This window comes from Denticeps clupeoides, chromosome 19, assembly GCF_900700375.1.
Source record: "Denticeps clupeoides chromosome 19, fDenClu1.1, whole genome shotgun sequence".
Lineage (NCBI taxonomy): Eukaryota > Metazoa > Chordata > Actinopteri > Clupeiformes > Denticipitidae > Denticeps > Denticeps clupeoides.
In genome coordinates this window covers 18,170,785-18,193,286 of record NC_041725.1, presented here as the reverse complement: position 1 = coordinate 18,193,286, position 22,502 = coordinate 18,170,785, and the positions used below count along the sequence as shown (strand labels likewise).

General features: G+C 46.2%; 1 protein-coding gene across 2 annotated transcripts in view; it reads left to right on the top strand.

Moving 5' to 3' along the window:
- LOC114769497 (uncharacterized) overlaps positions 1–22,502 on the top strand; it is a 72,076-nt gene that overhangs the window by 45,800 nt on the left and 3,774 nt on the right. For both annotated transcript variants that reach the window (XM_028962564.1, XM_028962563.1), the window contains one exon: positions 15,338–15,543. In XM_028962564.1, coding sequence (XP_028818397.1) covers positions 15,338–15,543 — 206 coding nt within the window. The remainder of the gene's footprint in view (positions 1–15,337; positions 15,544–22,502) is intronic.

Here is a 22,502-nt window from a genome sequence, read left to right as displayed (position 1 = left end):
AACAGAATCAGAATACTACTATAAACCTCTAGATACCAGCTGAGTATTACGGTTCCATTTGCATTCCGAAGAAGGAACTTCTGAGGTCATTTCTGGAGACCGATCTGAATTTGGATCACCTTCTTTTAAACGTCAGAATAATTGGATTATTACCTGGATTCTTTCCATCACTACTCATTCCATCACAGATCGCCCCTTCTGTCTGACTAGTTACGGGCAGGTTGTTGTCAGTGTAACCAAAAATTCCTACCAGTTACGTAGTGAGTTTGCCAGAATTTCCCATCGACAGTGGTCGCTTCTAAAGAGGAATCGGGACCTTATACGTTGCGGCTTTTTAGAAATGGCTTCCTGTTTAAAAAAACGAGAGCGCAGCAGAACGCTGAGGGTGGCGCAGAAGGAGCTCCAGAGGCCCCAAGGTGCTGGCGAGCTCAGGAGGAGAGAAGTTTGCCGAGCTGCTGTGCATATTGACGCTGCAGGGTATGCAGGCTTACCTGTCTGTCTGAAAAGAAGCATTAGTGAATAATTTGATCACATTTTTCATTTCGCACGCTGTGCTGAACAAACAGGAATGTGTGATTAACAGTTTTAATTAGGATTCTACCATGACGAATTCCGACAGCCGCGCAATGCGCCGCCGCCGAATAAATCACCGGGCCTGAGCGTGTCAAGCTGCCGCGTAAGTGGAGGTGTGTGTGCGAGACGGTGTCCCCTCTTGCCCTCGCCGTCTCTCTCCGTCCCGCTATGTCCCCAGGGTCCATTTCTTGTCCACCTATCCGCCTTTATGATATCCCTTGTGAATTTTGCCAGAACGTGCTCTGTCCTCTCCGAACTTCCCAGCATCCTTTGCCAGTTCCTGTCCAGCGTGTTCTCCCATGTTCAACAGGAAACTAGAAGAAGAGCCTCTCAGATCGCAGGCTCAGATTGCACGTCTCGTCCGCTATATTGGAGCCTCATCCATCTGTGTCCTCCCCAGATCTGCAATATGTTTGGGTTATTTGCCCGTTTTCATATCCTTTCTCATATTTGCTGATTGTCAAATCTCCCTTCTTCCGTTTGGAAGCAAAGGGGACGGCCACAGTAATCGAGTGGCCATGTTTTTTTCCACCCATGGAGACTGAATCTATGAAATTTTTGACATTTCCGGGTTGCATTGAGAGTCTACCTCCCTTTACCTTGATAAAATTAAAAATAAAGTTAAAGCAAAATTCAAATTCTCAAATATCCTCTGAGTAATCAGGTTCGTTAACTGGCTTGAGATCCAAAATTAACCCCGCCCAAAACCACCACGTTGTCCATGTAATGCTGAATTTAATTGGTTATCTATTGTTTTATTGCTCAGCCAGTCAGATCTGAGAGCTTCTGTGCTAGAAGCTTGAGGAAGTGTGATGCCAGAAGAAGGCTGGAATGCGATGGGGAGGTCACATTAACCTAACGGGGATATAAAAAGGTCCTTTGCTGAGGTCCGAGGTTTTGAAGTGGTCCGGAATGAGGGCTTTTATTCCTTTCTTGCCAAATGACGCCTCGGTGGCTGCCAGTGTTGACAAACAGTGAGGGAGTTCCGCGGCGCGCTTGATGTTCGCATAAATACGCTTGACATTTTGAATGACTCGCGGAGTGTAAACAACGTCTACAAAGGCTGCGGTGAAGGGACGATGACTGAAGAACATGCTCCGCGGCTCCCTTTTCTTGCAGATTCTTTTCCTAGACGAAGATCTAGTGAAGGCCCCGTTGTCACTTCTTTTTGTTTCCACTCCTGCCAGCCCCCACGAAGCGGTATGTGTGTATACGTTAAACGCCTCGTACTTCACGTAAACGGCATTTTTTTAAAAAGCCGAATGGCAGATGGAAGTGAATGCTTGAGGAACCCTGGAGAAGAGCAGGACGCTCCAGATGCATGTGCAGCAGTGACGCGCCTTCAAGATGCCATCTGGCAAGCCGGAGCACCTTGATGGAGAGGGAATGCTTTGGTGAACTTATTAATTGTGTCTTTATCAGTTAAAAATTGGGCCTAATGATGTTTGCACATACGGTGGAAGGACGAAGCGTTTTTTGATGGTTTGCATGGAAGTGACGTTCAACTAGCCTGGTCACATCATACTTTTGATATGCCTGAAAAGAGATGACATGTACAGCAGACATGAATGGTTTTACAAAAATAGCCTAGTGGGGTAACACACTCGCCTATGAACCAGAAGACCCAGGTACAAACACCACTTTCTACCATTGTATCCCTGAGCAGGACACTTAACCCTGAGTGTCTCCAGGGGGGACGTTGCATGGGAACCATTGTGGCTGTCTAGTTTTTGTGTATGATAAGTGTGCTGCAATGCACGGTATGGAAAGTGTAGTTACTGAAAAGATAAATTCCTCCTTCTTTCTAAAGTGAAGTGATTGTCAGTGTAAAACACCACAGCACACGGTGACACAGTGAAACTTGTCCTCTGCTTTTAACCATCACCCTTAATGAACAGTGGGCACCATGACTGTATGGAACCGAGGACCTTTCACATGATAACCACTATGATACAGAAACCACAGGAACTGCCATAGCCCTCATCTGTAATGATGGAAAAACAATTTTTAGCGGAACATCGCCATAACTTACATAAATTCTGCTAATTTTCCATCAATCTAGTGTGTTTATTTGCAAATGTTGGCTCCTCATGCATGTGCAGAGTGATAGAGGAGGTCATGACTGGATGATGAGGTGACAGCAGGCCCCCCAGAGACGTCATCACTTCGTTTAGTGGCGACAAATAGGCCTGGAGACTGAAATGAGTTCTGTTTTCCTGGGGCTGCTGTCTAACATGTGAACATTTATTCTTCCACTTTTTCAAACTTGTTAAAATGACCACCTGAGATGTGTGTTCGAAGCGCAGCGCACGGTGGATCTCATTGAGGCGAAATGAATTGCATTGTTCTCGAAAGCTAATAATTACCCACACACTTCTAGCATGGCCTTCGCCAACCGTAATTCAGCGGATCTTTTTTAGAGGGGCGTATGAGCCGCCGAGGGGGGGGGCAAAGCCGCAATCACGGCAGTGGGGGGGGCTGGAGAACAATTGCTAATCAGCCTATAGAGAGGCGGCGAGTAAATGGCGCCAGGCTCCTGAGAACCTGTGTGAAGAGCCGCTTTCTGCTTCTGTTATTAGCACCACAATGAGTTTGTTCAGATCGAGATTAGCGAGCCGCTTTGAGTTGAAAGGCTCTGCACTCGGAGCGAGGGTCTCCCCTCCAGTCATGGATACGGCGACGTTTCACGGGGGTCCTTCACCTCCTTGACCTCCTGGGAGAGGTATGTTCTGGGAGGGGCAGCGAGAAGATGTCGTTCGTTGTTGAGATCAAACAAATGGAAATTATTTCAGTGAGTGGTACTTCCAGCTCTAATCGTTTATGAAAATTAATCAGTCAATCATTCTTTATTTATTTGGCACTTTTTACAACGTACATTGTCACTAACAAATAGAACAGTTGCAAGGAAAATCTCAGTCTAACAGGAAGAAAACCTCGAAAGGAGAACCCATCCTGCTCTGCTCAGCACTGGATTACAATGGAATACATCCAGAAAATGAGGGCATATGAAGGTTACTGCCGTCCACTAGTGACGAATGAATCTGCATCCAGGTAGCGCGTTAGAGTCCCAGCAGGTGACTATCAGATGGGGTCGGCAGAGGGTCAAGCAGGACAGTCCATGGAGGTCGGGAAACTCCACAGTAAGGAGGTACCATGCACAGTGGAGTGGATGGTGAAGAATAGAGAAAAGAGAAGAGTGAGTTATGATGAGTTAGCAACAAATGATAGTAACTGATAAGAGAACCAGTGACACTAACTACTACAGCGTTACTAATGGTGAAAGGGCCGTTGTTAAAGGTTAGACTGTATAAGTAGGTTTTTAGCCTGGATTTACAGTACAGGCCAAAAGTTTGGACACACCTTCTCATTCGATGTGTTTTCTTTATTTTCATGACCATTTACGTTGGTAGATTCTCACTGAAGTCATCAAAAGTATGAATGAACACATGTGGGGTTATGTACTTAACAAAAAGTCACCGGACCTGAACCCAATCCAGATGGTTTGGGGTGAGCTGAACCAACAAGTGCTAAACACCTCTGGGAACTCCTTCAAGACTGTTGGAGAAGCATTTCAGGTGACGACCTCTTGAAGCTCATCCAGAGAATGCCAAGAGTGTGCAAAGCAGTAATCAGAGCAAAGAAACTAGAATATAAAACATGTTTTCACTTATTTCACATTTTTTGTTGAGTACACAACTCCACGTGTTCATTCATAGTTTTGATGCCTTCAGTGAGAATCTACCAACGTAAATGGTCATGAAGATAAAGAAAACACATTGAATGAGAAGGTGTCCAAACTTTTGGCCTACATACTGATACTGTATCTGAATCCCTGAATCCCTGGGGCTCTATAACCAAATGCTCTATTTCTAGCAGTGACTTTGCGTACCAGGGGCGCAGCAAGTACGCTTTCTCCCAGAGAATGACAATCAAACACTGCACCTAATGGAACCAGATGAGCCCTGAACATCCATCCTCCATCCCTCCAAAGCCCACCAACGTATAGTAGACCGTCAGCTGTCAATAAAAGCAGCGACTCCAGCGAGTTGGTTCTCCCCATGCACAGAATGACAGAGGACGCGGAAGATTGTGCACTTTACTTATTTAATGTTTAGTTCTGTGATGCTATCAATGTGCCAATGAAATTTAACAGATGTGAAAAAGGAGAAAATGAAATTAAATCTCTTTACACGTTTGTACTTTGAGCTGCGCCAAAAACACATTAATTTCCGCAAGATAATCTCGGCACAGAACTCATCTGGCCCTTTTCAGTCGCTCGGCTTATTTTGACTGGATTAATCAGATGGCGCAGCGCTTTAAAGTTCGGCGCGATCCGACTGATTGGAAGACAGTCAAGTCATTCGGAAAGGCCGCAGAGGGCCCGGCAACCTGCGCCGAATTAAACGGGGAGACGCCGGATTTCAAGTTTAATGATATGCTTCATAAGTAATTGTAATTACAGATCTTGCTCTTCTCTACCATTATTAATTGTCCAAAGCGCGGTGATTTATCGTGCTCCTGAAAAGTGATTATTAATTTTCTGGATGATTATACCTGTGGGCGGCGGCAGGAGCTCGCCGGATATAAACACGGGGACGACCGGAGGAGGGTGGACGGGGGAAAAAAGACGCGTCCCCGAGGACACAACAACTCATTTCGACTTTAATCAAGTCGTAGTTAAAAGAAGCTGATTACGGGGGGCAATTTCTGCCGAACGTTATCGTTCGCGTTGTTGTTTATTAACGCGGTGGACGGCGTCGTGGCGGGCGAGAGAGAAATGCATTTCGAATTATTTCTACCCCCCGTCCGGTGGACGATGCAGACCGTGTCAACGCTTTTCTTGAATAAAATATCGCCGGTGTGCCTCGCGTCATCCTGTTAATACCGGTATTGCTTCGCAGTGACAGGGCCGCGTGGTGCGTCTGCCCCCGTTGACCTCTTTTACCCATAATGCATCCTGCTGGCACCCCTTTGTAAAGGAATACAGAGCAGTTCGACTAGGATGAGTGGCCGTGAACAAAACGGCTGTTGCAGGCCGGACCTCCGCGGGCCTGTCTCTTGCTCCGCCCCCGCCGCCGGCGCGGGGGTCAAGTCCAGACTCCGCCCCAGAATCGCACACAATGGCAGCGGCGTTTTTTCCCACTGGGAAGAGTTTCCTGTGCAACAGAGTTAAGTGGGAGTTCGCTCCGCTCTGGATGGAGGCTGGCGCAGGGTCGGAACCCGGCATCCTCCGGCTGACGCGGATTTATTTCTCCCCGATAAGCGACCTCGCGCCATTAATATCCGGTATTAATTAAAACGGTCGCAGGTATCTTCCCTGTGTGTGTGTGTAATGGGGTCATGTTGGTCTGAACTGTTACTTGATTATGTTTTAATTGCTGATACCTGCCTGTTCGGCGGGGATCCGGGTCCCACGTTGGGAGGGGGACCGTGCTTTAGCCAGGGAGCGCACCAATCAATGAAGCCCATTGATCCCCTTCCAGGGGCTTTAAAATAATAGTTTCTCCCTTATTGCTGTATTAATGATCAGACAGGAAAAGGAAAATCTAAAGTGCTCTGCCCGCTACCGTGATTGATCACAAGTGATATCACCTCCGCAAGACAAAGGTTCCCGGAGCTTTCATTATCTGAATTGGGGAACTTATCCGATTACGGGTCTTCACTCAATCGCGATGCACTATCTGTCATTAATTTAAAAGGCAGGAACAGATGAGGGTTTTTATAATAAGGCTTTATAACAGGGGCCTGCAGTCTGCACACACACACACACACACACACACACACATACAGATCAGCTTGGTGCTTGACGTTTACTGGATAATATGATGGGCTAAAGCCCTGTAAGATGCAATGATGCCATGGGCCTGGAGAAGCTCCTGTGTGCCGTGCACCAGCTGGGACACCTCAGAGCTTCTCACACTCAACATCACCGTGGAAACACCGGCTTCCCCGTAAGGCCTTTAATCCAGCGAGACCTTGTGTAGCCGAGAGGCGGAGCCAAATCGAGGTAATCTTGAGATTCTTCGCCTTTAAATGGTCATGTTGGGTCGGAATTATATTTATTAACTAAAACATTTTGACAAAATACCCTAAAAGTGGCGTGATTCATTTCATTTTTGTGAACATACTTTTTTTAAACTCATTTTTCAACTTCAGAAGCAGTCACAAGCGGCAACTGCATCCGTGCGTTCAGTGCAGAATAATAACTCTAAAACGATATCCTTTTGCCAGGGGAGAGAGCCGATGAAGGGCTTTCATTTGACATCTGTATCTCAATTTCACCCCAAAATGTCACTTATGCCCATATGGTTCTCATCCCTCAACATACCATATGTGTGTGTGTGTGTGTGTGTGTGTGTATATAGTTTTTCCTTAAATTCAGAAAAGCCTGGGAGTGATGTCATCATCTGTCAGGGTTCTATTAAAGCACACTGAGACATTCTGTCCAAGAAATAAAGGTTGTTCTTGCCAGTGGAGCTCACCGTTGGTAGGAAAGTGCTGAGGAAGAGGGGAGAAGGCGAGCGAGGGACACTAATGAAAGAGGAGCTCGCGGCCTGATGGCTCTCATCAATCACCCCTGCGCTCTGGAAGTGTAATCCGAGGGAGGCTGGGCCGAGGCCCGAACACCGGCATCAGGCTTTTAATCTCTATTAGTTAATGGACTGGCTGGTCTGGACTCTCCTCGCCGCCTGGAACCCAACCCCCGGCCGGCGGAGCCGCAGGCGGGTCGCCCGGCGGCCGCGATACGGACGCGGCAGGAGGGAGGGAGGGACAGGGTAACGGATACAGACACGGGGGCCGAAAACGGGGAGCCCGAGAGCCTTTCACCGGAGCCGTTTTAAGATAAAACTCCGGTATAAATAAATGAATGATCTTTAATGAGCTTCAAATCACTTCTATTTTCAAGTTGGCACCAAGTGCAGCGCTGAGCATGTGTCTTGTGTTCTGGGTTTCGCTCCAACAAAAAGGACATTTCTCTTCTTCAGGACAGAGAACCACCAGCTACCACATGGTTCTTACCTGTTTTATCCGTTTATACCTGCAAACAAGTGCATACCTGGTTTAATAGTCCTGCTGGAGTCCAGAAGTGGTCGTCCTGATGTGCGCCATCAGCAAAGTTATTTTCCAAAAAGGTGTGTGTGTGTGTGTGTGTGTGTGTGTGTGTGTGTGTGTGAAACAGAGAAAACAGCAGCTCCTTCAGACACACCGCCGCGGTGTGGAACTACATCCATCTGATTCAATTAGAAATTAAATTGACTAATGAACCGTGGCTCATTATGCCAGGTGATGTTGCCAACTGTCTTTGGACCAAAAAAAAAAGAAAAAAAAAAAACTAAAAAACTTCACACCTTCCCAGAATATCAAGTTCCAGAATTCTCCCAGTGGAACCAATTCTCCAGCACCAGGAACATGATGGAAACTCCATCCAAGGAGTCACTCCTCATCAATAGAAGGTGATATAATGTGAGTGATCATCTCCATCTTCTGACAATCTCTGTCCAGACAGGAAGGGTCTGCCAGTGACCTTCTGGGACGTCCATCCCCAGGACATGTTCCTCACCGATTGGATGATAAACATGAAAGTGACGTGAATCATTGGAAATGCCCCTCTTCAGTCTTCAACTCACCACCACCACCATCAAAACCACAAATGAGAGCAGATGTGGAACGATGTGGATGTTGGTCCCGGTCTTGTGAGTTAAATCACCTCCTTTTGGTCAGTGTCACAACATTCATCTGTCCAGGTCCCTACCCTAGTTGGGGGTGTGACAAACATTCTCAAGTTTGGAGAACCTGGCACGTTCACCACAGAAACCTCAAATTACAAGAACATAGAGTCTCTGCTCACCACCAGACCTGTAGGGCAGAAATGCATCATGCATGTTCCACTTGAATCAGAATTACGCAACATTGCACACAGCGATCTACTAAAAAGAAAGAGCAATGTGCAGGAGGAGTGAGGAACGTGAGGAGCCCTGAAGGTGAAGCCCAAGTGCAGGTGGGCTGGGAGGGAAAACCTAAAACTGTTACATTCCTTCCAGTTCCGCGCCATTTCACCCTCAGCTGAGCACAGCTCTCCTCTTCCGGCCGTTCCCATGATGCTTGGGGGCCGCCGGCCGTCCAGCAGTCAACAGGCCTGCCGGAGCCGGGTGAGCCTTCTAATCAACTTATGCAAATGTGCCGTTAAAAGACGCATCTTCTCCAGGCGGCCGGCCGCTGCCGTGCGTCTTATGCAAAGCGACGGCCAGGAGGGAGAAGCTGAATATGCATTTTTGATATTTATTTTATTTTTTTTATTGTTTGTGATGCCCCGGCGGATTTCTTAATCCCGTCACAGGCGCCCTGGCGAGAGGAGCTTTTGCTCTGGCGGTTTGGTTAAACTCCTCGACCAGAGGGTCAGGGCGTGCCTGAGGCGGCCTACTTCGCGTCTCTGAGAATTAAGCATTATTACTGTCCTGCACTACATATTAACGCAGCACCATTTGCATAATTCATATAGCACAAGCTTTAAATAATTGCTTTTTTATTTAAACTAAATAAAAATGTAAATACAGCAATGTGGAATTTAGTCAAAGCGGGGTGTGGGAAAAGAAAACATCCACCCGCAGTTGCAACAAGAGAAATGTTTCCCAGATGCAGAATATGTATTTGGGTTAACTGTAAACTCATTAATAATGATTGTGTGAGGATAAAGACTGCCCTACTTTCACTGTCTTGGATTTTAAATAATCCCAATAGGCCACTTGCCTGCTTATTGATTGATTGGATTTGGCTGCCTAAAGGTCACGTTCATAAAACATTAAGATCTGATTAACACTTTGCTGTCTGTGGTGGTTAAGTTGTAAGTTTATGCATTGCAGTGCACATTCTCGTTCTTTTTTTTTTTTAAAGGAATTCGCAGGAAACACTCGCAGGCCCTGCTATATTTACACCAGGTTCTAAAATGCTGAATTGCAGACAAAGCAGGAACAGGAAAGAGCGAGCGGGAACACGTCGTTCTTCCACTTTCCATTTTTTTTGCCCTTTTTTATTAATCACACAAGACGGTATGCAAACGAGAGCGGAGAGAGGCGGCTCTGCGGTGGCCCGCTTTTAATTACGTCCAATTACAGCAACTAATCTGCTGATATTTTGGATTTACTGCTTTTTAAATTGTGGGCAAGCAGGCAATTAACTGCTTGAGTTCTATCGGCCGCTTCACAACTCATTTTATCCCAACAACAAGAAGCGTGTGTGTGGCTGTCAGGCCATCCATTCTCTGTAAGCCCCGCCCTTTGGGGGGTGGTTGAGGGCGGGACTCAGCCTCATTAGAATAATTCATCTGTTTGAAGCCGACCGTATGATTTCGTTGATTTATTTGCTGCACTGACCTATTTTGTTCGCTTTTATTATTTTATTTTTTGAGACGTAGTGCGTAGACTGGGTCTGGTCTTCTGGAATCGAGAGCGTAGCTGTACACACACACACACACACACACTGGCAGTATAAACAAACTCCTTTAGCCTTTATGCAGGTTCACGTTTGACCCAGCCGATGAAACGGCCCATTATGTGATTCTCTTCACTAAACCACTTTAGTCCTTTCCAATCCGGCTGACGTCCCCGGTGGTGCTCGGCTCTTCACTTTTCCAGGGAGGAGAAGAAGAAGGAAGAAGACGACAGTAAAATCTATTAGACTTTTCTCTGCTGGCCTGCGCGACGCGTCTTTGCAGCCTTTTAACGTAATCAGATTTCCTCTGGATCAACTGTCCGCCGGGGCTTTTAACCCGCGCCGCAGCAAAGCTGTGGCCGGGCCCGGCAATTCCAGCCTCGCACCGCCGCCGCTTATTACCGACCCGGCGGCCGACCTCCGCCCGCCGTCCTTATCACCACGCTTCCTCCTTCCCCGGCCGACCAATGAAAAGCCGCGGGAGAAAGGCTTCCATTGCACAACAACACATTAGCTCTCGAAAGCTTTTACCTCGGGACTCGTGTTTATTATCGCGGAGCAGAAAAAGATGGAGAGAAAGTTTCTGTTAACAAAACAATTTGACCTCTCCTCCAGCTATTAAGAGCAGGAATGGGGGGCGACCGTCAGCCCAGAGACCCTTTGGATTTGGTCTAGAGCCTGGCGGAGATTCGGGGAGGGGGGCATTGTTTGCGGTGCACTTGGACGTAGGGGAAGTTGGGAGTGAATCTGAACGGAAACCTGGAGGTTTATCACATCAGCGAATCAGAGCGGGTTTTTATCCCCATCTCGGTTTTGGAAAGAGAACCTTGGCGTCGTGTGGCTTTCGTTGACATAGTCCACTGTCACCGCCGAGCACCAAAGATCTACATTGGCTTTCTGATCTTTTCATGGTAACCTGCGGTACCAACAGGAATTGGAAGCAATGGTACTTCGGGTTCTAATTTTTTTTTTTTTTTTTTTACGAATGCAAATTTCCTTTATTGATGCCATTCTGATTTGGTTTCCGATTACTGGTTATTGATTACCATTCTTTATTGGTAATATATTGTCTATTGAACCTTCCGGTTACTTTTCAAACCACAAAAAAAAAAACAATTGAATTTTTTGTATGAACATAATGGAAAACCTGAACTTAAAACAACCCAAAAGTGATTTACTTGTCCACATCTTGCTGTGTTTTCAGTCAGGTTTAGTGCCAGTGAATAAAAATGACAAAATGATGAACCAGGGCTCTTGTAGAACTGTTAAGTTTTGCATTAAATGCTAAAATAAAATTCACACATGCAGAAACTACAATTTTCCAGGGTAATCAGTTAAAATTAAACACACTTTTTTTTATTGATTTAGCTGGTTATTAATTAGACAAGAGGCTTCAGAACACTGAAAAATACAATAAAATTCTGTTTCTGTTCTGAAGGAAACATGTTTTTCTTTGGTAACCCTAAAATTAATAGGAACTTGGGGAAATTAAATGGACATTTTTGGTCCTGTTTTGGCACCAATTATCTTTCTTTTAATTGTCTGGGGGGTTGGGGGTAGAGGGTTCAGAGTTTGGTCAAAAGCCACTGCTGTTATCCTCTCAAAAGCCTTCTTAAGGACATTGATGCCCCTGAACTTTGACCCCTCCCTTCTCTAATTAGTGACCAATGAGGATCTCATTACGTCCCGATAATCATCGATCCCCATCTGCACGATGGTGCACTCTGGCTGAGACTGGGAATCCCCCCGAGGACCGGTGTGGTGTCCGCCGTTCCAGATGAGAACTATGCCCCCCCCCCGCGAAGATTAAAACAAGCGTTTCATTGACGTTGCCTTGACCCGAGAGCGAAATGAAAAGCTGCATGTAATTTAAACACGGGGAGGAAATCGGCCGCATTAAAAGTGCAGATAGGGGGGATTAGTGTAAGCGACCTTGGTCACCCCCCCCTGCTTTAAATGGCCGGGAGTAAATGTACCCAAAACACTGGCTCCATTTAAAAGCAAGCGGCATCTGCTGTCATCAAATACCCCTCCACTCTGAAGTCCATTTACCTCGCCCATTACTAAAACAGACAAAGGGGGGGCGGAGGGGCTCCTGGGGGGGCTCAGACAGAGCCAGCCCCACTCTGAAGAAGTTCATACCCCCCCCCTGAAAGCCCACTCAAGCCCCCCGACATATTAACCCTAGGGGGCGGCCTTCAAAGTGGCGCTCTGTCAAGCATCTCTGAAAGGTGGTGGGCCGGTGGGGGGGTTCGGATCTGGGTGTTTGCACAGCCCGGCTGGTCGGTTGCTTTGGACCCGGTGCCGATGTTGGAGTTGGGGATAAGTTCGAGAGAACCCCGATGAGAAAGGGGGAAGAAGAGGAAGCCTCTCATCTGCAGGATGGACGGATGGGGGTGAGGAGCTGGCCCACCATGGTGGGACTACAGATCTGTACAATGATGATCTATTTTTTTTTTTTTATATATAACTGATTAGAAAACATTTAGGCAAAGTTCAGAAATTGCTCGGGAACAACCCATATCAGCTCCATATCATCTCCCGACCCCCCCGACCGCCACCCACCCCACTCTCATGGAAGAGCAAACCCAGACAGAGAGCGGGTTGAGTAATGAAGATGGATGCGCGGCGTTATCAGCCGACCACTTACCGGGCCTGGACGTAACATTAAACACGGCCGCTCGGCAGAATGAATCTGAAATGAAACTCCCTGGTCATCTGCTGAACTTGCTGAACATCTGAGTGGTCAGATGTTAATAGTTCCTCCAATTATATTTCTGAGTGAAATTAAAATGAAACGTTTGTGGAATGCTGTTTGAAATGCATGAAATTTTATAAAAATGCAGCCATTTAATGGTTTACACAGAAATGGCAAATTTGAATACATTTGTCATTAAAATTGCCAGAATAAAAAATTTAAAGAATGTAAAATACGGCGTTTTGCTGGCTGTAAAGTGAGACCTGACCCACATTTGGACGCCACCTGACGCAGCCCCGCTGAGATCGGAGGAGCCGCGACTCGCCGGGAGGACGCCGCCAGCTTCCTTGTCCCTGGCCTTCCATGGCTTCTTGTTCAGCAGGGTCCCGACCCCTGCCTCTCAGTCCCATGTCTGGCGGCGTTGAAGGTGAGGAGCGGCCATTCAGCGGGGCGAGCCGGAGCACACAGACTTTGCCAAAGCCACTTTTAACACTATTATTCTGTGGATTGGATCGTTCGTTTTTTTTTTTTTTTTTTTTTTAATAGGTGTTTCTCACCACATTATCGCCAAGCAGAGACAAACAGATCCTGTCCTGTCCAAGGGTTGTCCTTCAATAAGCCGTCATAATAAAACTTGTCACCTGCAGTGGCCATCGCATGCCAGTAGCAAAGCTTTTTAAAGCTGTAATGATCAGCAATAAAAACCCCTCCCAGGACCTGCAAATTGTGAAATTTGGCTATGCTAGCTGTTGGCTACACAGACTCCAAAGTAGGGCTGCACGATTTGGGGAAAAAAGACATATTGCAATTATTGAGATCAATATTGCGATATGCGATTGCGATATGATAAAGGGCACTTGCTTGTATATCAATGAAAAGTCACATACAAATTACTAATAGTGAAATGTATAATTTCAAAGTGAAACATACAAACTACTTATAACAACAATATTCAGTATTCTACAAAATTAAATAATCACAAAAAACTCTTTACATTACTGACAAACGACAAACCCTGGTAAGGCTAAACAACTGTTTTGATTATATTTGGCCATTACAAGATCCCGTATTATAGTTCTTACGTTTAACCAAAACGTTGTTTGGAGGCTGACTTGAACACAGGGATGCATAGCTTCGCTAGCTTAGCTAAGGTTAAGATTTGTAAACTGAGGTGAATTTCTTTAGGAAACCTTCAAAATTAGAGAAAACTTAACTAAACAGCTAAGATAGCTAAATAAATAGTTAATGCCTACGTTTAACCAAAACGTTGTTTGGAGGCTGACTTGAACACAGGGATGCATAGCTTCACTAGCTTAGCTAAGGTTAAGATTTGTAAACTGTGGTGAATTTCTTTAGGAAACCTTCAAAATTAGAGAAAACTTAACTAAACAGCTAAGATAGCTAAATAAATAGTTAATGCCTACGTTTAGCCAAAACGTTGTTTGGAGGCTGACTTGAACACAGGAATGCATAGCTTCGCTAGCTTAGCCTAGCTTAGCTAAGGTTAAGACGTATAAAAACGGGATTTTATAATGGCCAAATATATTCAAAACAATTGTCCAGCCTTACCTATGAAATGTAATCCCCGGGATCTGATTTGGAGCGTACAGCGGTTTGTACAGCCCCAAGCAGCACAAGAGTGAGGCATTTGTATGCACTTTTCTCCATAGACATGTATATGCTTCACGCCACAGCAGAGCTTATCGCAATATGGCGGCAACGTTGACGTACGATGCAGCTCGACATGCGGCGTCTACCCGGCGTCTATATATCTATGTGAGTCACAAATCTGAGGTCTCCATTGAACCGAATCGAAAGTCATGTGACCAAACACGTCACATTCGACTGAAGTGAGACTTCAGTCAGCTCGCAAACTTTGAGAGAATGAGTGATATGTTGCCGATTCAATCCATGTACTAATCATTTAAATCGCAGCTTTTTGCGTTCATGTAATCACACAGACTGACATCGCATTTACGATTGCGATTAGATTAATCGTGCAGCACTACTCCAAAGCTTTTTTTTCCTTTCGTCATTGGTAACTGTTTTCAGCAGCAATGTGCTGCTAACTAATCTCTTTTGGGTCCAAATGTGTGTGTGAGAGTGATTTTTTTTGCGTGGGCATCTTTACGCATGTTCTATCTAATGCAACTACCAAATGGCTGATTAGAATGCTAAATGATCTGATCATAATTGGACCAACTCTCTCAATCGCAAATGTGGGACACTGTCAGGCGCGTGCGTGCATCGGATGGAAAAAGGAAAGCGCTAGTATTGCACTCTCCTGGTGGAAACTACTCCTGTACAGATTCTGCTGCAGCTGCAGGCGACCAAAGCGCTGCATTATGGGATCTGTAGTTTTTGTGTTATTGTGAAATGGTCTTTATCCCATTGCAATGAGTTTTGCCTGCTTACAGGATGTCCTGGACAATTTGGGACAGTTGGCAACCCTAGATGGACCTATTATATTATGCATGTTCATGACATAATTAGCATGCATACATATTTTATTCATTAATTATACATTACTGAAAAAGTATTTATTGATTCTAATTGGTATTTGTAGATGCCTCTAAATTGACCCTATCACACATGATATGCATGAGTGTTTTTGGCATCTTGTGTGTCCCACTGCAGTACCAGCTGGAGCGGCGGTCGGCGTGGCTGCTGGTGGCGGCCCGGTGGAGGACCTGGCTCGTCCTGGCCGCCTTCGTCTCGCTGCTGGCCCTGGCGCCCTACACGTCGTACCGCATGCTGACGGCCTTCCGCGACCCCCCTCCGGACCCACTGTTCAAGGCGGCCGCCGTCTGCTTTGGGCTGCTGTCAGTCACCCTGCTGATCATGTGAGTACCGGCGTCTCGATCCAGCCAATCACGTCAAAGCAGGTAAAGGCCTACCCCTCCCCCCATGGGAAAGTCTCATACATTCCCTCACACGGACGCCAGTCTACTCTCGGCCCACCTGTTGAGTTCGGATAAGGGTGGGAACAGTGTGTGTGTGTGTGTGTGTGTGTGTGCAAAGTGAGGGTTGAAGGGTGCATTGCACAGAAATTAATTTTGGAGTCGCCTCTCGGGCCGCCTGGAGGCAAACACATCTGCAGCTGCCTAATTACAAAGATGACAGTAAAATGTGTGACTCTTTCCTCACACACACACCACACACACACACACTGAGTGATCTCATCAAAGCTTTAGAAGTTATACAAATATAATAAGAATGCAACCAATTCAGGAAATATGGGTCCACAAGCATAAGCACAGAATACAAAACAGCCGAGAGTTGCTGTAAATTAATTTCGACTCCTAACACCTTTCTTCTCAGGCATCTACCAGCCCTCCTCAATAAAAACAAAAGTAAAGTTGCTAAAAGCTCCTTTCAGCCCAGCGTGAGCTGCTTTCATGTTTATCTCCGATATCAACCGTCATTTAAGATGTATATTTAAATAATTTTTTTTAAAGATTTAAAAAGGATTCAATATGCTTCTCGGAGTGATATGATGAAATTTTCAGAAATCTGATACGCCTTTTTCCCCTTTAATACAATATTTCCAGCTCAGGGAGCCTCTGCGCTCTAATCTCCGAGACTGTTCGTATAAAATAACTCGCTTTTCCCGTTGATTGAAAGAGGTTTGTGCGATATTGACATAACCAATCAGGGGTAAAATTAAAAGCTGTATTGATCCCAGGCTTTTCTGTGGTTTTTCTCTCTCTCTCTTCTTTCTTTCCTCCCGCCTCCCTTTCTTTCTTTCTCTTTTCACTCGTGACCATCTGAAGTACGGCAATTCAATTTTCAAGCTTCTTAACAAATTTAATACATTTCCAAGTTGATCACTTGGCCTGTTTAATTAGACGAAGCCCCCAGATGGAGATGTTGTCAGTGGGAAGAATGTGAACGATTAGGGGGAAAAAGCCTGAAAGAATCCAAAAAAAATTGCGCCTATTATTTTCCGATTATTCTCATATAAAGGAAGTAAAGGTTTAAATGCCTACGTCAGCACCATCTGTCCATGTTCCTGCAGCATGTCATGTCCTGCCCTGTATGCATCGAAATGCTGCCGTCTGGCTTGTCTAACCTCTGCAGGTCCTACAGGGTTCAAACTGTCTTCTCACCGCGGAAGCTGTGCGGTGGAGAAACCGATAAACGTGGTGAAAACGCACCGGTAGATTAGAATTTAGGCCCCTGTGAGGAAAAACGGTCCCCGGCCTGGTCCCCTCAGGTGAGACCTGCTGCATAAACCAGTTAGGCCAGTGCAGCACTGAGCGGAAGGTTAACGTCTCTCCAACGCCCGTGTGGCGTCAGTACGAAACTTGAAATTGTTCTGCAGCTCAGGTGCCTTAAGTCCACCCACTGCAGAACTATGAAAAATACGATTTTTTTTTTTTACATTCTCAACCAATGATAAGCCAATTTAACAAAATAATCACAATTTGGTGAATGTTACTTCGCTGAAAAGCTTGTGCACCTTCGACAGGCTGTTGTTTTGCCGGGTCTGTTGTTAGCTCAAAATCTTTATAATACAGAGAGAACAGACATTTCGTTCTCATTCATGCAGCCCGGATGCAACGCAAATAACGGTGATTTTCCTCATAAACCATTTTTTTTTTATGCTGAACTGTAAACAACAAAGTGCGCATTATGCCGTCAAAAGTTTGCTTTGTGCCGACTGGAGAAGGCCGTCATATTCCAGGGAAAATTAGGCTCGCCGCCATTTCCCTCTCACGCCTGTCATCCTGCTTGGTTTTATTTCAGCCTTTTATTGTTTTTAATATAACTAATTGTAAGAACGCCAGGGGTGCTTTAAATCATTAGTAAATGAACACTCCGCTTGTAAATAATGCATGAAATCCGGGCCACAAACACGATCAGCCGCTCGGCTTCCCTCGCCGAAGCCATTCCGGCAAATTCGACGTGAAAGATGATATTTGTGGAAGCGGCGAGACAAATGCATAATCACCCTGGGCCTGTTCTCCAAACTAACAGGGGAAATTAAAATGTGCGACTTGTAATGTAATTTCCCCCTTTCTCTTACTCCCTTTGTTTAAAGAGAAAAGGAAACAGGAGGCGGTTTGTAATCGAGGAAATAAGGTGCGCAACTTTTCCCTCTTGTTTTTTTGTTTTTTTTTCGTGCCTCGTGAACTGATAATTAATATTGTGGCTGCGGCAGTAATTTGCTCCCGTGCCATTAAGATGTTGTTTCAGCCCTTACTGCTGCTGGTAATGAGCTGTAATTTTATGGCAGGAAATTGGTTTATGTTTAAACAACACATTAAAAGTGCCGGAGAGAAGCGGGCCGCCCCGACAGGCGGGTACGAACAGTTCGTAGCAGAACACAGTATAGACAATATATAGTCGGGGCAGTGGTGGCCCTAGCGGTTAAGGAAGCGGCCCCATAATCAGAAGGTTACCGGTTCGAATCCCGATCCGCCAAGGTGCCACTGAGCAAAGCACCGTCCCCACACACTGCTCCCTGGGCGCCTGTCATGGCCGCCCACTGCTCACCAAGGGTGATGGGTTAAATGCAGAGGACAAATTTCACTGTGTGCACCGTGTGCTGTGTTGCTGTGTATCACATGTGACAATCACTACACTTTAGACTTCAGACATATGAGAAGACAGCGTGTGAGTTGTAGTGAGCAAAGTTCTAAATAATATTATTTGTCTGGAAATTACTTTTACTTGGGCATCTGTATTCATATGGAACTTTCTCTCCGAAAGAACCATTCAGAAACTTTTATTGTAACACAACTATAACAGCCATGTTTCAGATTGTTTACCTTGAAGCAACTATACCAGAAAATTTACGTCTAATGTACTCAAACGTTTACTCTTATAAAACTTTGTCCAAAATGTAATTCCTATTGAAATATAGCAGAACTTGTAAAGAAGGGGAGCGGGTTTGGCAACCCTGCTTGATGCTGATTGGTCACACGGACACAAGACGGAGTGGATTTTTAAAAAGGCGTATGGTCGGAGAACTGAGAACTGGGGAGGAATGAAGAAACACAAGAACCAACCTCCGTCTGGACGGAGGAGTCGATCCAGCACCAGCTGGGCCACATTAAAAGAACCAGAAGGTTCTTCGGAAAACATCACAGCGCAACCATGCAGATCAGTGGCTTATAATATACATCTCTATTTAGATTTTTTGCCGTCGTGAGTGACGCATGACGAACCAAGCCATCAAGCACTGCAGTCCCCGCTCTGGCTGGAGATGTCTGGCCATCCCCGGCATCCAGCAGCCAGCGCAGCGCGGGCAGCGGCCATGCAAATCGAATCCAGACAATTCTGCCGGCTTTGCATAACATATTCCTCCTCTTACTGATTACAGGGGACTTACTTTCCCCTCCGGCCCAGGAAAAGGAGGAGGCACAAGGGGTTGTTTTTCTAGCATCTTGATGAAATATGGATGTTGGTGCCACGTGGTCTTTTTTTTTTTTAAACAACTTGCCAGAAGGGTGAAATGTTCTCATCAAAAGACAAGGTGTTAAATAATGGACAGACGTAAAGAATCACTCCAGTTTTGACGCAACGTGCCACACTTATGGTCGTAATCCACTCTGTTGGCACATTTTCGGCGAGGAGCAGATTTCCGTGACTCATCCCGTTTGGTTAAATGATCTAGTTAAAGCGTCGGTCTTGCTCTCTGGGAAGGACTTCGGATGCTCGATTTAACGTGTTTATATGAAAACCGCTCTCTTGACTGAGTCTGTATGTGTGTATCTTCTCATTGTGCGTGTGTGTGTGTGTGTGCATGTGTGTGTTTTACGGATCCCCCCGTTGGTGCCTTGAGCCACCCGGGGCGTGCCAGACTCCTGCTGCCCGCTGTCAGGGTGCGTCTCACTCAGCTCGGGACCCTCAGGGGTGCAGCGCCCACCACATCTCCTGCTCCGGGGTGCTCCTCTGACACCCTAACCTTTCCAAAAATAAAGACGCCTTCTTCCTGTAGCCTGACCTTTTTCCACGCATGTCTTTGCGGAATCTCTCGTTTATTCACCGGACCAGATGAACGGAGATTACTTTCGTTCTGGCCGATCCGCTGGGAAACATGGGGGCTGCAATTAACAACATCTGAGGGTGAAATTATTTTTGGAGACTGAAGAAGGTTTTGTGGCCGTGTTGGCAGGACGTCCCCTCTGAGACGTCTCCGGGTAACTTTTCTTTAAAGAGAATCCTTATCTTACAGGCGCCACAAAGCTCAGGCCCAATCAAAGCCTGTCCCGCTTTCATCTGCCGCTAGCTTTGCCGCTAATGCTAATTCCGGCGCTGACGAGTGGGCGGGGCCTGGCTGTGATTAAGGCCGCCCCCAGGGTTGGGGGAGGGGCTGAATGGAACTTGGCTTGTGGTCTTCGGCGCTGTCGTCCCCAACATAATGGCAGAAAGACGCCGCCACAGGGCATCGCTCTGCCCTTGTTCCTGCCCGCCACGAAACGACAAGAACAAAAAGACATTTTAAAAAAGAAGAACCTCTCAGATCCACCCGGCTGTCACGTCGTCAAGTTGGATTTACAGTACTTCACTTTGATGTCTGACGCAGGGACGGGACTGAATGGAGGAAGCTGAATGGGGACAGGCACACATCTACAGTCAGATGTTTGGCCCCTGTGAAGGGTGGAACCTGCCGGTGCGGGTGTGGTTTTTCATTCCTATACCCCGGTGTCTTGTCGAATAAATCACGTTTGCAGGAACGCGCCGTTTCGCCGGGAGTAATAAGTATTTCTCCCGTTTTCAAATGATAGTGATTCGAGGTTCATAAAAAACGAATGTCTCTGAAATCAGGACAGGCTGCACTGGCTCCTGCATGATGTTCTGTACACAAGGCCCTTCAGAACATCTTCTACCATCACGGCACATGAAAAGCAAACTTGCGCTTTCCCGTCACGCTGCATGTTGGGTTTCGGAAAGCTGTGGTTCCCGTACTCGTTCTTCATTTATGGACCCCAACTTGTATATAAATTGGAGATGCAGAGGCCTCATGGAACGTCTGTACAGTTTCTATACAAAGCGGTGATGTTGTGGGCCATTTGCATGTCTGATGTTAAAAGGGTCTGGTATAAGGGTCTGATGTTAAAATACCACAATGGTGGTAGTAGCCTAACACACTCACCTATGGACCAGAAGCCCCAGGTTCAAATCCCACTTACTACCATCGTGTCCCTGAGCAGGACACTTAACCCTGAGTGTCTCCAGGGGGGTACTGTCCCTGTAACTACTGACTGTAAGTTGCTCTGGATAAGGGCATCTGGTAAATGCTGTAAATGTAAATATAATGCATCTGCATAGACCTACTTATACTGGAAATTCAGTGCACGTTACATATTTCACTTTCTCAGAAGCTAAATGACTGCATTGCCCTGTTGAGAAGTTCGGCATTTTTAAGTATCGGAGGGTCCTCGGCAAATCACATGCCACTCGTCAGGATCCTTGAAAACAAACTTTATCTTCTCACTTTCGCCACCAGCCCATCCCCCACCCCTGTCACAGCAAGGATCACGGCCGCAGACACGCTGCCCCACCCCACCCCGGCCGAGCAAATATTCAGACGCGTCGCCCGGAGCTCCGACGCTCTCATTATGCCGCCTGAGATTTATTAAAATAGATTATGGAAATGTTAATTAAGTCATTAATTACATTATTTAAGCAGCATTGACAGATAAGGCGACGAACAGGAGGAATGTGTGTGTGTGTGTGTGTTGCTCTCTGTACAGAGAGGAAGGGGGAGAGATGGTGGCTTCAGAGGTGTCTGGATGTCGCTGTTTAAGACGATGTAATAGGCAGATAAGACCCTGTGGACAGTATGTCCAGAGTGCTGGAGTAATGTCCAGTCACTTCCTCCTCTCCTATGACCCTCCCTGACCCGCTTCCCAAAAGGCTTCCCTTGGTCCAAATCAGAATTTTTTTTGAAAATGAAGTGATTGTGAAACACTGAAGCACAGCACACAGTGAAACGTGTCCTCTGTATTTAACCATCACTATTGGTGAGCAGTGAGCAGCCGTGACAGGCCTCCAGGGAGCAGCATGTGGGGACGGTACCTTCATCAAGGGGACCTCAGTGGTACCTCAGTTCAAATTCAAATTTTATTTGTCACATACGTAGTCATACATGGTATGATATGCAGTGAAATGCTTTTAGCGACTGATACAGACCAGAGTATTGCAAATATTGCAAGTATACAATGAAGACCAATATGCAAATATTGCAAACATAACCAAATATTACACTTTACAAATATTACACTGTGTAACAGGTAGGGTGAAGGTGTGCAAATGAGTGAAAGACAATGTATAAGGAAAAAAAAAAGAGCAGAGATTGTGCAAAGTGATTTTGTGCAAAGAGTCCAGAGCGATTGAAAGTGAAAGTGCTGGAGTGTATTGGAGTTCTATGTAGTGTTGTTGTTAAGGGCTCGGATAGCCTGCAGGAAGAAGCTCCTCCTCATTCTCTCTGTGTTGGACTTCAGGGAGTGAAAGCGCTTCCCTGATCGCAGCAGAGAGAAGAGTCAATTGTTGGGGTGGCTGAGGTCCTTCACTATCTTCCTGGCCCTGGTACAGCACCGTTTGCTGTAGATAGATTGAAGGTCAGGGAGCCTGGTATGGATGATTCATTCGGCTGATGGAACCACCCTCTGTAGGGCTCGCCTGTCCTGCATGGTGCTGTTCCTGAACCAAGTTGAGATATTTCCCGTCAGGATGATCTCCATGGTGCAGGAGTAGACGTTCCTGGAGGGCAACCTGAAGTCTCTAGCAACCTTCTGATTAAGGGTCTGCTTCATTAACCGCTAGGCCACCACTGCCCCAAGCAGTGTGT